At 42.7% G+C, this 15641-nt stretch overlaps 1 protein-coding gene across 2 annotated transcripts; it reads right to left on the minus strand.

The window, feature by feature from the left end:
* Window positions 1-8679: 8679 nt before the first annotated feature.
* On the minus strand, window positions 8680-15386 carry Tent5a (terminal nucleotidyltransferase 5A). 2 transcript variants are annotated; one of them, XM_028875491.2, is made up of 3 exons: window positions 15254-15386; window positions 14472-15015; window positions 8680-13387 (listed from the first exon to the last, which is right to left on the minus strand). In XM_028875491.2, exons 2-3 carry the CDS (start codon window positions 14976-14978, stop codon window positions 12611-12613), a joined length of 1284 nt encoding a protein of 427 aa, XP_028731324.1. In that variant the 5' UTR covers window positions 14979-15015; window positions 15254-15386; the 3' UTR covers window positions 8680-12610. The 2 variants fall into 2 exon arrangements, with proteins under 2 accessions (XP_028731324.1, XP_028731323.1); XM_028875490.2 differs by having other exon boundaries at window positions 15199-15386.
* Between the last annotated feature and the right edge of the window lie 255 nt (window positions 15387-15641).

A 15641-nucleotide genomic window follows, 5' to 3' on the forward strand; every position in this document is an offset into this window, starting at 1 on the left:
TTTACTGTACTGAATCAATCTCCCTCACAAACTCTCTTTTTATGAGACTCACTGCGGCCAAGTATACTGGGGCTTTGGGCAGGATGCAGAGAACCTCACTGGCTCACATACAGAAGCCAAAACTGAAGTTTGAGAGTTGTATTACATGGTTTCTATCTATATTGCTTTTTCTATGAACTCAGGATCTTCATTGCAGCAGATACATGACTTACACAGTAAACACAAAATGGCACCCAAACTCAAAATCATTACTGAGCGTGACACAATAACACAAAGAAGTCTGAAAACAGGGGAAAAACAATGAACCCCCTGAAAAACCAAAAACAGATATAATGCCCAGAGCAGGACTGCTCTCTCAAAGGAGTCAGTGAATTTGTCTTCTTCAAACAGCAGTGCTTTCCCACATCCTGCCTGGAGCCTCGGCCTTCATTCTGCACTCTTGATTTTCTCAGGGATATCCTAGTTCTGAGAAGCATAAGTAGGAGATGAAGAAGAGGAGAGTGGAGAAATGAGACACAGAGAGAGAGAGAGAGAGAGAGACAGAGAGAGACAGAGACAGAGACAGAGACAGAGGCAAACAGAGACAGAGAGACAGAGACAGAGACAGAGATAGTGGGAGAGAGAATGGAATAGTGCTGAAAGGGCCAGCATGCCAGATGTACCACCCATTACTCTTGTCTCTGATCACAATCTCACAACCCATGGTCAGCACAGGCTACCCTACTCTCCTTGGCTTCTTAGCCTCAGAAGCTTAGAAGGAATAATACAGTTTTTTTTCTCTAAGCATTCTTTTAAAAAAAAATCTCCATTGACAATATCTCATTCTCAGAGTTCAGAGCTCCAAGTGTGATAAAGACGGGAATTTCTGCTCCTGGATTCTCCAGTGATCTCTTGCAGCAAGCCAGAAACTTATTTCATACAGTTCATGGTCATTCTTCATCGTTTGAACATCTTCATTCTTGTGTTCCTGTTTGACACTCCACTTCACCTCTCAGTCTGAAAGTCAACAGGATTCATTCACGCATTGATTGACCAACATTGAACAAACACTGTTACAGTTTAGATCTGGAACATCCCCGAAAGGACCACAAAGTGAAGCACCCACCTCAATTAAATGATGCTCAGAGGTTGGAAATCTGAAGATGTTATTAGATACCAAGGGCCGTTAACTCATCGGTAGATTAACCTATTGATACAGTCAAAATGTGACGGTGTTTGGGGAAGAGGTGGAAACTAATGGGTAAGAACTGAAGGAGCTAGGTCTTTGGGAGGGAGTCCTTGGCCCTTCTCCTTCTCTGCTTCTTGACTGCCATTTGGCAAGCAGCTTCACCACACCATATGCTCCCTGCCACAGTCTGCCTCACCATGACCCCAAAAGCAATGAAGAGAAACCTCTGAAACAGTGTGCCAAAGTAAATACTTCCTCTGTGACAGACTTTTCCTGGGAAGATGTACCACACACACACGCCTACGCACCCCAGATAGGGAATTCAGGACAGATCAAAGTACAGATACCACCAAAGTCCAACTTGGAGAAACAAAGAGTTTTATAGAGTTACTTGGAGGAATATGGGGAGGGGGTTACAGGAGTAGAATCCATGTGGTTGATATATTATGCACCCCAATAAACTTATCTGGGGGTCGGAGAACAGAACAGCCACTATATTAAACATAGGTTTAGACAGTGGTAGAACATGCATTTAATTCTAGCCTTCTGGAAGCAGAGATCCATCTGGATCTCCGTGAGTTCAAAGCCACACTGGAAACTGCCAGGCATGGTGACACACACCTTTAATCTCAGGAAGTGATGGCAGGAAGCAAAAAGATTTATAAGGCATAAGGACCAGGAACTAGTCCTGTTAAGCTTTTAGGCTTTTAGCAGCAGTTCAGCTGAGATCCATTGGGATGAGGACTCAGAGGCTTCTGGTTAGAGGAAACAAGATCAGCTGAGGAATTGGCCACATGAGGAAAACTGTGGCTTGTTCTGTCTCGGATCTTTCAGTGTTCACCCCAATACCTGGCTCTGGGTATGTTTTTATTAATAAGACCTTCTAACAATTCGTGCCACAAATCCACTCAAAGACAACTGCACCACCAAAGCCCACCCCAGCATAGGTTATAGCTGACAAAAGCTGGAAACCTGGAACACACTCTACAGCTCCACAGGTTGGAGAGAGTGTCCTCTCCAGGTAGCTTGGTTGCTCTGCGCCTCGTGCAGGCAGTTCAGCTGGCCTCTACCGTGTACACATCTACACAGAATGAAAAGTAAAATAAGCCTTGCAAGAGGCATGTAAGTCATTGTTTCTACAGCGCTTTCTGCTAGGATGACAAGTCATAAAACTATAAAGCATTATCAAGGAGTTTCATGAATGTGACATTAGAATAAGAAGTTTGGAGAGGATTTTTTTTTTTCAGATTTTTCAGGAGAAAGATCAGGAGAAATCTTTGATAAAGTAACATTTTACCAGTAACAAAAATGTAAAAGGAAGAATGAGATCAAAAGATTCAGGAATGCAGGGCTCACGGTGCAACCTGATGATAGTACACCTGCTATTATGTGTGAGAACTTAGGTTTAATCCCCAGTAGCACTACTGAAAAATGAGAGAGAGAGAGAGAGAGAGAGAGAGAGAGAGAGAGAGAGAGGGGGGGGGGGAGAAATAATGAATTTAGTGAGAGGATGATACACAAGATTCAACAGGAGTCCTCTCTCTCTCTCTCTCTCTCTCTCTCTCTCTCTCTCTCTCTCTCTCTCTCTCTCTCTCACCTATGTTAAAATTGTTTCTAAAAGCCCAGATTTCCTTCATTGAGAGAGATGGGGGAAGCAACCACTTTTCCATGAAAGCTGTACTCCTTAGCTTTCGTCCAGTTGCTACAATTATCTGGAAAGAGGGAACTTCAACTGAGAAAATGCTTCCATAGACTGTGTCTGAGTAGTCATCTCTGGTGGGAGCCCCACAACACTTGATTGTGTTCAATATGGGATAGGAATTTACATACTCCAACACTTAATAGTGATTGTCCACTTGGTGGGATTTAGTATCATGATGGCAATGTACCACTAGGCATGTTGTGAGTGTGTTTCTAGAGCAGATAAATTGAAGTGGGAAAACTTACCCTTATATGTGGCTGGCACCATTGCATTGGGATGGAGTCCTAGAGTTAATAAAAAGGAGGAACTGAACTGAGCACCAGTAAAAGAAAAGAAAAAGGAAAAGAAAATGCCTCCAGAAGATTAGTCTATCGACAAGTCTGTGGTAGTATTTTCGTGGTTAATTATTAGTGTGGGAGAGCGGTGTCATCCCTGGACAGTGGTCTTGGGTTGATTAAACTGAGTGAGCGAACTGAGTGAGCCATGGAGAGCAAGCCAATATGTACCATTCTTCCCTAGTTTCTGCTTCCAGGTTCCTGCTTGAGGTTTTGTTTTGTTTTGTTTTTTCCTCTGACTTCTCTCAAAAATAGATTGTGACAGGGAAATATAAGCCAAATAAACAGTTTCCTACCCAAGTAGCTTTTGGTCACGGTGTTTACCACAGCAATGGAAAGTAAACTAATACAAACATGGAACACCTCAGATGCATAAAGGGACACAATGAACTTGGCCTTGTTGAAGTGCATTTGGCTGATAGGTGAATATCACTGTTACTTTGTACAGTGTTTGTCAGCATGTGGGTTTGGGTCACTTTTCAATTACAGTCTCTAGTAAAAACAAGCCACTTTTGTGCTGTGCTTTGTACATATTCCTATAGCATCACGTTAAAGGCACCAGGAAAACTGAGGATTCTCTAAATGTTTACTAAGGTTGAGGCTATGTAATGATTTCTCTTACCTTGCAGCTCAGGAGGCTGCATAAAACAAACAAACAAACAAAAACCTCTCTTTAAATAAACCTCTAATGGAGCAACCTAGCTAGACAAGTATACAGCTGGCTTTGCAGAAATCGGGAGGAGGTGAGGTCTGGAATACGCCGTTGCATTCAGAACCTTTAAATTACTGAAAGGGTAACTTTCCACACGATGGAAAAGGCAGCAAAGAACAAACTCTACTTCAAGATGACAGTTAAACAGACGTGGTTACGTAAGAAACATTCAAGGGAATTTAATGAGCTGCCACAAAGGGGATTATAAGGCCATAAAACTTCAAGGTGCATTCTAGTTAAATCCTTACGATTTCTGGGCCTTCTGGAAAAATGGAATGTAAGTGTTCACAGTCTTAGAATTGTTGCTTCCTTCAGCAGAAAGTTGAAGATATCTGACCTGCTCCTGTTACAAAACAAGCAAAGAGCAGATACCTGGTACACAGGGGTCACCTTTGAGGAGCTCCGTCTTTGCAAACTCCCAAGAAGGCACACTACAAGGGCTATTACCTTCATCTTGAGTCTCCAGGGTTACAGTGCCCCATACAGAGGTAAGCCTCGTGAATAATTAACCCCAAGGTAACTGGAAAAAAATGAATTTTCAGCCAGTGAGTCTTCCTTGAAAAAGGAGCCTAATCTTTTATAGGGTAGTGGAGCAAGCCTTTCAATGCTCCCACTCTCTACCTTATTTAGGCATAATACACAAATAAAATCTGTGTGTATTAAAGGTGTGTAATGTTACTTTGAGAGATATATACACTATGTAGCAACTGCCACAACCAAGCTAAGCTAACTTCTCTGCTACCTTCTCCAGAAACCGTTTTTTGTATGTGGATACAGTGAGAACACCTTTGAACTTCAAGTTTATAATGCATTCATTTTCATTACCAGCTGTACCTTAGGTCTTCAGTTTTTATGTATCTTACATGAAAAGTAAGTTGTGGAAAGAGTATTTTGGTGTGGATGTGAAGTGTCCCCATAAGCTTTTGTGTTTGAACACTTAGTCCCCAACTGGTAGCACAGATTTGGAATGTTCTGGAACCTTTGGGAGGCAGAGGCTGTTTTGAGGAAGTGGATCACACTGGTGAGGCTTAAAATTTTCTCTTGCCACACTTCCAGTCCACTCTTTGCTTCCTTAATGAAACACTTTGACTAGCTGCCTCATTCACCTAATGCACTTCCCACCACTTTGAATGGCATGCATCCCTTCTTAACTGTTGACCAAAACAAACTCTTCCTCTGATAGGAAGTCTTCTGCCAGGTATGCTGTGACAGCAATGTGAAAAGTAACAAAGGACCTTCCACTTCTGGGTCCATCTCAGGACTCGGCACCAGGCTAAATACATAAAAAAGTATTCATTAACTATTAAAATGAACAAATGAGCCATGTTTCAGAAGGTTGGCTGTTGTGGTGCTATATGCTGATGTAGTTTTGAATGGTACATAAATGTTAGGTATTAACAAACTGCCAATTATCCTTTACTCAAACCATAGGAAATTCTGTGCCTTATTCTGTGAGTTTAAGTGCATTTTCAGTTTGCCTCATAAAATGCAGGACTCTCAGTGAAGTCTGACTTTCAGATATACGTAGATATGATTTTAGTGTGAGCATGAACCAAATATTGCATAGTATACATATTGTAGATTATCACTGGTGATATGCAGTTTGTTAAGATTACATTCAGGGCATTCTATGTCTTTATTTCTAAATCTGACAACTCTAGCTTCATGCCTTGAACTTAACTGGATCTGTTCCTCTTCTTTTCACTGCGGCCTGGCTCCTAGGACAATATTAAACTACTTTAAAAGTTTGTTAACTCTTCCCAGTTAAAATGAAGAACACATAAACTATGATCTTTTTGGCCTTGCTTGAAGAGATATAGAAAAACTCCAGAGCCTAAGTAATTATGAATGGATGCATAGAATAAACAGCATTACCCACCATGACCAGTGATGTCTATTATATTGACTTTTGTTAAAAGAAAACCTAAATAATAGGATTTGCTCTAATGACATGACCAGATGATGCCACAAGACCTTGGCATCACTAATAAGTATGCACTGTGCTAGAAAATCAATAGTTTCTGAAGGGTGCCCTGATGAGACTTTCTGCAACTTACCACACACTCATAAATCCCTGGAGTTCAGGTGCATTGCATCCCCAAGCAAGAAAGCCTGGGCCTCAACTAGCTTCATAAGCTGCCAGGCTGGAATGGTTGTTTTTAGCTTTGCTAAAGGCATCTATTCTTTGTCACCATTTTTAACTGTTTCAAACAGTAGTTATTGCACTAGAAAAGGAAATCTAAGCATAGGTATTCCTCCTTTTCAAGAAAGCCTGCTGTCTGAAACAGTAAGCACAAGTAAGCAAATAAATTTGGAATTGGTTATTAATATCAAATAATAACCTACTGCCACACACCATTGAATACTAGAGTGTGACACTAGCAATAATTTTATCATGATTTCTTGCAAAGAATCCCTAAACAACCTTTGAGCATTAATTCTTGTTACTGTCTGTCCTACAGGAGAACATTAGTGGTAGATTAAGTTTTCTTTAAATCTTTTCTTTTTCCCCTGGAATGTCCAAGTGAGGCTTCTCTAAGAATTTTGAGTAATATATATCATTCTACCTTCAGCTCTTCACATTATCTCAATATGGCAGGTGCATGGCCACTACAACATTAAATTCATTATTGTTTTTACAAATGGAGTCATGGCCCAGAAATAGTTAGGAGGGGCCACCTGGTTTTCACTGTTCATAAACACTTTGAGAACAGTTTCAGATTTACAGAAAACTATGAAAACCGTAGCGATCTCGCGGCATCTCATGAACCCTATATCCGGTTTCCTCTAGTGTTGACATCATACATCAACATGGTACACTCATCACAGCTGCTATGAGGAGACACTGTTCCAGAATACTCCACTCAGACTGCCCTGGTTTCTACTTGAAGGTTTTGTTTTGTGTTTTGTTTTTTGTTTTTTGGTTTTTGGTTTTTGTTTTTGTTTTTGTTTTTCTGGTCCTGGAGCTTATCCAGGAACCCATATGACATTTGGTGCCGTGTCTCCTTTGTGGATTCTCTTGCTTTTCAGATTTCTTTTGGTCCGTGATGAAGAATGACTGGGTTGGTACTTAACAGAATGAATTCCCCTCAAGTTTAGGTGGCAAGTATGCCCTATTAATGTTGACGATGATCACCTGGCCCATATAAGGTCTCTTGGGCCTCTATATTAGTTGTAGTACATAGATAAATACTAAGACTGCCCACACTTTAGAGGTAGAGCTAATGTCCCCTTCATTGAGGGGGTAGTATTTACAGAGATTATGTTGAATTCTACATGAGAAATTTGCCTCCTCACATCATTCACTCAGTCATCCAGCTACTTTTATATCAGCGTTGCTGCATGGATGGTTTATTATGTTGCTTATTATCCTAGTTATTGATTTTGCTGTACAAATTTCAGTTTCACCCACTGGAGCTCTATCCCCTTCCATCATCATAGCCTGTTTGTAAGCTTCTCTTTCTTTCTGAAATAGCAAGATGTCCCATGGTCCTTGTGTATATCCCCTTCTCTGTCCCTAGGTTTAGATCCAGCCACTTCTCCACAGAGCTTGGTTTCCTTCTGTTGGAGTGCAGCACTAGAAACCAAGATGTAGGCCCTGTTGGATGAGAGCCACTGAGCTCTTAAGTGGCTCCTCTCCCCTTTTCCTGCCAGAATACATTGGTCAGTTAGCCTCATGATATTCCTATCATGGATTTCAAACGTAGTTCTGAGGGGGAAATTATGGCTTCATTTCAGAAACATATAATGGTTTTAAATATTTTAAAGACGAGTATAATTTACCTTTTGATTATTATTGCCATGCTTTCTTTTTCTTATTAAAGGAACTGAATATTTAGAGAATGGGGTTCCTAAGGAAAGGACTGGTTACTAAGTGCAGCCTGGTAATTCAACTAGAAATGACAGGGTGTACCTAAGCCTAGGAGGAGTTTAATATATACTATCCTTATCCAACCCTTGTTTAAAAAGAATTACATGATGGGCCAAAGACTCATCAGGGACTGCTTGTAGAAGAATGAAAAAGTTGCAGCAAAGGATAAAAAATCTGACACACAAATACTATTATTCTTCCAAATAACTGGTGTGTGTGGCGTGGGGAGTGTGAAGGAATCTGACTTTCAATACTAGGAGTATCCCCTTTCATAGATGCAACATCTATCATGTGTTCTATTCAACATCAAGGTTTTGCCTGGCTCTTAAAACCACAAACATGTCCTAATGTAGCACAGGCTTACCAAACACACACACACACACACGCGCACGCGCACACGCACACCACGTCTCATCTTTTTTCTACTTCTTCTTCCCACTTTTATTACCAATAGGTATTCCTCATACAAATTAAACATCCTATTAAATAATGTAATTGTGCATCATATGATATTTAAGTAACACTGATGGCAGAATCACGGTTGTTGGGTTACTCAGAAAAGCCAAGCCTACTCAGAACTCCCAGAATTCTGAAGTTCGGAGCTGAGAGTCTGCTGATACTGAAAACAGCTCTGTCTTCCGGGTCACTTATCCCTGCTAAGCTTATACCCAGACAAAAATTTTTGGCACAGAATAGCTAGTCTCTCTTGAAGCTGTTGCAGTCATTTAGATGGACTGGCTGGAGGCTGGACACAGTCGTGTCCTGTGCTACAACACAGCTTCGGAAGGTTGGTCTGCTCCTGTGTGTGCCTCACGCTTGACAGTGTACACAGCTTGGGGTTCAGAGGACACGATCTTTAGCACATTAAACACCAGAGAGAGCAGACACTAATCAATAGAAAAAAATAACTTCTTTTTATTTACAAAAACAAAAAAAATCCAAATATTGGATGCTGTAAACAAAATTCACAATCTGTTCCCTCTAGCACTGATACGAACATGTCAGTTTCGAAGAGTCCGTTTTCCATCAACACCCTTTCCTGCCTGTGACACACCATTGTCAAAACATTCCAAGAGTGACCCAAGGTGCAGCTTGCTGTGGTAGGACAACTCAGAGCAGGCAAAGGTTGTAGAGAAGTAGGAGCGGGGGTCAACAGGACCCAGAGCCTCTTACATCCCGCAAAGCCTGGCAGTAAGTATCCCCCAGCCCCTCACCATCTCCCACTTTGTACTCTCACCACTTATTTCTTCGCAAGCCATTACCATGACAAAATGTGACACGGAGATCCCTCCACGGCACTGAAATGGTGATGCTAAAAGAAATCTTAAAGAAAGAGTATATTCAAATAGGTACTATATATGAAAACAGGGGGTTTTTTTGGCTTTTTTGTTTGTTTTATCTAACACACTTTTTTCTTTCACAACAAAAGCTTATTTTTGACAGCTGCTGACAGCTTTCAACATAATACATTTCATTTACAAAATAGTTCACAATCTTTATTTAACAAGCATTGCATTGAAAACAAGGATATGCACGGTAAAGCAACCAACGACAGCAAACAGAAAGGGGTGGCATAAACAGTATGTTCACTTTTCATTTCATTTCTTCCCAGGCTTGAATTACAGATATTCTGCCCATCCTTGTGTTTTCTTGGACCCAGGTCAAAACAGTCTAGCTGTATTAAAGAAAGCGAGTGCTCAATTCAATCTTTCAAAGTCCATCCCCCTGTAAGAGTTCTTGAGGCAGCTGAACTTACTGCAGATGAAGTAAACTTTGTAAGAGGACACAGTCACAGGCTAAGTGTGCTCTGACATGCCAGACTGGACACGTGAGAAGAGCCTCCAAAAGACAAAACTTCCTCCTGTTTCAAAGTAACAGTGCACTAGGCAGATAAACACAAACGCAAACACATCACCGGCACTGATCAGACATGGAGAGCTGGTCTTTGCTCTGACATTCAGATTTTTAGGCCACACATCCACAAAGAGAGACATATATTCCATTGTGTGTTCAACTACATATGCACAGGACTAGAGTATGCACAAAACAGAAATAAATTATATGAGGGTTAAAATAAAGGCCGAAAGTTGTCTTGAACACAGCCTGTTCTATCTGAATGCCATATGCTGGCACTTTCAACTAAGCTACCAACCTTAAAGTCATCAAGCAAAGAATATAAATACTTGAGAAAGTAAATGAAAGGCATATTTTCTAATAAGGCTCCTTCAAACAAAACCCTGTGTTGTGGATTAACAGCAGGTTGCTGCTATGGCAGAGCCAGAGATCTCCAGACTTTAAAAACAGTGGATAACTCATGTATGCAGAATTAGCACGAGCAGAAACCAGGTCACCAGATGAGCCTCTGCTCCCCAGCAGTCCAGGAGAACTTGCTAAGAGCTAAGCAGGCTGGACTGTGGTTTCTGATAGGTTAACGTCAGGCCTAATCTGCAAGATGAACAGTATTTCCCAGGACTTTGCAAGTGATTTTTCAGACCTAGGGCCTGTGATGAGGGAAACTGGACCAACGAGAGAGTAGGAAGAGTTCCTTATAAAAGAGAGTGGCAGTGTTGGGGGCTGTGACAGCTTGGTGGGGATTCACAGGGAAGCTGCTACAGCAAACTCATCTGGTTACTGTTAAGGCTTCAAATACAGATGCACCCTTCAAATACAGAAGGGTGGTCCAGACAGATTAACCTATACTAACCTGGCCATGAGAATCTAAGAGATGCCCAGGTAACAAAAAAAAACCAATCACACTGCCAACGTGAGGGTGCTATGTCCTCCCTAGCTCCTCTGTAACTGATGGAGTCTGCAAAGGAGTTATCATAATTAGCAGTCATTCATAAAGATTCAAGGAGATTATGTGATTGTTTCACAACAAGAAGGGAAGGTTTGTAATGCATTTGTTTTGCTTTTAGAAATATATTTTCAGAGACCAGTGTCTGCAGGGCTAGGACAGGAGTTAGGATTAGCTGTTACTGAACTGAAGTCATATTATCAGCTCATATCACAAAGGTATATAAATGGTCTCTTGGGAAAAAAATAAAGTTGGGTTTGATCAAATCAAAGTGATTCAATTTAATGTACAGTACTAAATATTTCTATGCAGTGTGACAACCAGATCAAACATGTTTCATATTGGAATAAATTTATAAAATGTATATATAATATATATATCCTATATATAAACTTTATGCAGTTGTGCAAATACTCTTTAAAAAGGGTCATTTCACATTTATTAAATTCTAGTGGTCCAAAATGCAGAATGCACTCATTTGTATATTTATTTAAATATTAAGAAGTAGTGTTCAGGTCCCAGAAATTCTTTTTAGCAGTTATGGATTAATTATCCTATCTCTGGCCCATGATCCACAAGTTCTATGCCTTGAAGGCATATGATTCTATTTATTTAAGGTGAGAGGTTCAGACTGTCAAAATGTCAGGTCAAGTCAATTAAAAAAAAATGTTCTACCAAATATTCTCCCATTTGTGAAATTTTCTGGTTCACTGAAGAGAAGAAAAATAACCTCACTAAAAATGTATAATCTCTGCTCTTCCTATCAAATATATTACTCATTTCTCTCATTTTTATATGGGTTTAAATTTGTCATTGCAACATGCCCATGACATCTATGATCCTAACAAAAACATAAAATGCACAATATTTTAAAATGTCCTATTTGATACATTATTTTATAGGTCATAGACAAAGGAGTGTGTGTATATACATACATATCACATATGTGTGTGTGTACATACACACAAACAATATACGAACACGTACCTATGATAACATCACACCAAACAATATCAACTTTATATAGATATTTGCCAAGAAAAAAAAATAGGGCATTTCCTCCACCATTCACAAGCTTGTATGTTTGTTTGTTTGTTTTTTCTTGAGTCCCTGATAAAATAAAATAACCATTAAACCATAAAATAACTTTTTCCACTTCAAATCCTCTAAAAGCAACAGGCACTTTGATGTGTATTGGTGTGTAACAAATATAGTTACTCTTTATATATCCTAGTCTATCTCTTCTGCTTGGGGATTTTTATCTGTTAAATCTTTGGTCCTTGAGCATATTTTCTTGGCTACAGCTGGTTTTGCTTGCGTTCTTCACATTTTAAGAATGCAAGCTATGCACAAAGCTGGAATTAATGGGTTGTGTCATCATTAAGTTCCGCTGTTCGTTATGAGAACAGCATCAAACTACTACTGTTCATTTGGATTGAGCAGTTTCTGTGAGGAGAACGGGATCCTTCCAGAGAAAGCACTTGCTGCAAGATGGACGGTAATCCCCAGGAGGAGTCCCGCTTTTCCCATATTGTTACTTCCTGACCTCCTCAACTGATAAGACAAGGCTTCTCTCCTCTGTATTTTCCCTTTTGTGAATACCATCTTAAAAGTTTTCCCACCGTTCCCCTCCCCTATGGCAGAGCTATGGGAGTAGTTGCTGCAGACCCATATTGTCAACAATGGAGCCATTTTTTTTTTTTTTTTAATTCCCTTGTTATCTTGGGAGAGCCTGGCTGCCTTTACTAATGGGCCTCTTTTGTTTCAAGACACAATCCAATTGGGTAGAGCCCATGGGGGGTGTGGCTAAGGAGGGTGACAAGTTGAGATCATGCTCCCTTACCAATGGAAAGATCCATAAGTATTGCCAAGCAATCCGGAGCACGTCCCCAGTGCACAGAACACATCCCTAATTAGGGATGGATCACTCCTTTTTGTTGTTGTTGTTGTTTTGTATTTTTTCCTTTTTCTTTTTTCCCTATCCTGTCTGAAATGGCTTCCCCACAGGACATTTTTAAGTGATTCTTAATTGCAGGGTAACCAAGTGGAGTATGTCTGCTGTTGGCATGTGAATACTGGCTGAACCTGTGCAATGTAGTAATTGCTAAAGTTAGCATCCGCAACATAAGGGGCTGGCTGGTAATAGCAAGTGACATTAGCTACATTCGGGATGACATTTTGGTCAGCTAGCACCCGGATTGCCAGCATGGTGATAAGGTTTAAAGTCTGCCTCCTTTCGTGTCCCATCAGGCACACCGTACTCTCATTTACCACTCCGTGAAGGGTCATGAGATAGTCATACTTGCGGTCTTCCAAGCCCACGAAGTGGTTCTGCAAATAGGATTCCAGCTTTCTCTGCTGCTCCCCAATGTCTGAGAAGTCGATAAAAAACCTGGAGCACATGTACCTCTGGAGGGTCTTGATCTCATCAGAGGCAGGCCTGAAGCCCCTCACTAGGAGGTTGCAGTACTTAAGCAGGCCTCCCCCTCTTATTTCCTCTGGGTTCCTGGTAGCAATGATCTTGTTGCAAAGGTGATCAAAGGCTTCATGGAAATCACCGTAGACACTCTCGCCGATTATTGTCGGGTGAAATGTCTCTGTCATCGGGTTCTCGGAGCACTCGTAAAAGAGGAGAAGAGAGTCTAGTTTGATTTGAAACGAGTCCACACTGAATTCGAACTGCCTGCGGAGGGAATCCACAAACTTCAGCTCCACATTTTTGCCGCTGTTGTTTGACAGGGATATAAGACTCCACCGGTCAGAATCATTGCACACTTTCACCATTTTCTGCACGTAAGCTTCCTACAATGGAAAAGACAAAACAAGAAGATGAGCAAAACTGGAAAAAATAATGATAATAATAATAAAAGAACAATCAATACATCTCAGCTTCTCAGCTGAGAATTATTTTGCTCCTTCCTGTTTGTTTTGTCAAGTTTCAGCAAAATACTACCTACAAGCTTAAACAGTCTTAGGAAAACAGGAAAAAAAAATACATTTAACGAGTAGTTTTGCTGTCTGGGAAAGAGACTAGAAGTAATAGTTTGAGGCTTTTGGCAGACATAGCAGCGTACTAAGGGGTTCTGTTGTCATGTCTGACTTCAAATGTTATTTTTTGAAGATGGTTTAATAGGCGCAATATTCACCCAGTATCCACAGAAAGGCAGACAGTGTTGTGAGTATGCCTCTCACCCTTGTCTCCAGCCACCCAGTTCTCCTCCCCCTTAGGCAATCAATCTTATCAGTCCCTGGGGTGCCCCTTCAGTGACACGCTACAGTTATAGCTAAAGAGGAACTAAATTACCTTCAGGCAACTTTAATTAATTAAACAAAACGCCACCTAAACCGAGGGGGAGGGACATACTACTACACCCTCGACACATAAATTAACCCGGAGAATCACCAAATATCTTAAAGGCTGAAGTCAGTTGAATCCAGAGTAGGAACCTATTCACATTTTCCAATACAATAAAAAACCCATTGACTCAATTCTGCTTCAAGCTGCTATTTTCCCAAAGCCTGGATCACAAGATGACTCAAAAAAAAAAAAAAGTATTTACATCATTCCAGTCTTCCACCAATCAGAATGAACTCTGGACAGGAGTCCAAGAAGGAATGTCAAGAGTTAAACCATACAGAGAAGGAAGAGAAGGGAACGAACGCAAAAGGAGGAAGCACGCAGTTGTGGCTGGCGCCGAAGCTCCCAGAAAACTAAAACACTTCACATCATTCTCGCACCTTACTTCACTCGTGAAAAAAAAAAAATCAAAAATAAATAAGCGTCCGCACCAGGGCCGACCTAGCGGCAGTTAAGGCAAGTCGGGCTTGCCTTCTGCTCCCACCCCAGTCCGCCGCTGTGCCCCAGCCCATCTCCAAGTGGCTTTACCTTGAGAGTGAGCGGTGTGATCTTCTCCTTGTTCACCCCTTCGGGCAAGAAGTCCAACAGGCAATCCAGCACGACGTCCTTCACAGTCTGAAACTCCTCTTCCCCACGCAGGTCAGCGCAGAAGATGAGGTCCAGGTCCTTGTAGCCCAGGCCACTGTCCTGGTGTAGGACGTGACTAGCGGCCGAGCCGTTGAGGCGCACGTCGCGGACACCTATGCTCTTCTCCTCCAGACGCCTCCGCACCACCTTCACAATCAGGCTCGGCTGCAGCTCCAGCGTGGGGAAGTTGCCGCGCCCGTGGATCGGGATGGTCTCGCTCAGGATGCCGTCCAGCCGCTGCACTTGCTCCCAGTTCAGCACGTTGCAGTGCGCCGTGGGGCTTTCGCAATAGTCCAAGCAGTCGCCGAAGCTGCTGCCGCAGCCACCGAAGTCAGCACCCAGGGGGATGTAGGGGCCGCAGGTCAGCTCGTCCTCCGCCATGGCAAAGTACCCTTCGCCCTCGGCCATGTAGTGCCCGCCGAACGCCAATTGGCCTTGGTCAGTCCTAAAAGGAAAGAGTGGGTTTAGGGGAACATCAGGGAGGTCCGCGGGTGCGGGGACAGGGACCCTCCGAGGGACCTGGGCTCCACCACCTCCCCGATCGTGACCCGCCTGGAGCTGCCCAGAGTAGCCCTTCTCCCCGGACCGACCCCAGTGCCCAGCCGCGCCCCGCAGAGCAGCCCCGCACCAAAAGTATCTCTGATGCATCTGGAAAGCGCAAGCGAGAGTCCCGTCTGTGTCACCTGGAGGCGGCCGCCCCTTCTAGGAGCGCAGGCGACCGAGGAACCGCGAGGCGGACACACTTCGCAGGAGCTGCGAGTGCGCTCCGGGCAGCGGCCCGCGACTTCCCCGCGCAGACCCCTGCCGCGCCCTGAGCGTTCCCGCCCCTCGCCCGCGCCCCGCCCGCGCCCCCGCTGCGGTGGTCTCGGAAGTGGCGGCTCTCGGTGCCGCCAATGCCGCCGCGCGCACTCGCGTCTCTGGAGCTTTAGCAATTGTGCGGGGGGAAATGTCTTCAGTACTTTTTTTATACCGGGCTTCTCCGCGCTTCCGGGGCCCCAGAGAGCGGCGCTGGCCACACCCTCTCATTTGCATAGGGCACCTCCCCCCCCCAGCGCCACCCCCGCGGGCAGT

This window comes from Peromyscus leucopus, chromosome 7 (assembly GCF_004664715.2).
Source record: "Peromyscus leucopus breed LL Stock chromosome 7, UCI_PerLeu_2.1, whole genome shotgun sequence".
Taxonomy (NCBI): Eukaryota; Metazoa; Chordata; class Mammalia; order Rodentia; family Cricetidae; genus Peromyscus; species Peromyscus leucopus.

What these genes read in the sequence shown, in the direction of transcription:
- Tent5a (XM_028875490.2), bottom strand. Translation starts at nt 15,218, where the DNA reads ATGCATCAGAGATACTTTTG. An exon ending in ATGCATCAGAGATACTTTTG is followed by an intron (nt 15,016 to 15,198) that starts GTGCGGGGCTGC and finishes CTTTCCTTTTAG; the next exon opens with GACTGACCAAGGCCAATTGG. An exon ending in TCACACCGCTCACTCTCAAG is followed by an intron (nt 13,388 to 14,471) that starts GTAAAGCCACTT and finishes TTTCCATTGTAG; the next exon opens with GAAGCTTACGTGCAGAAAAT.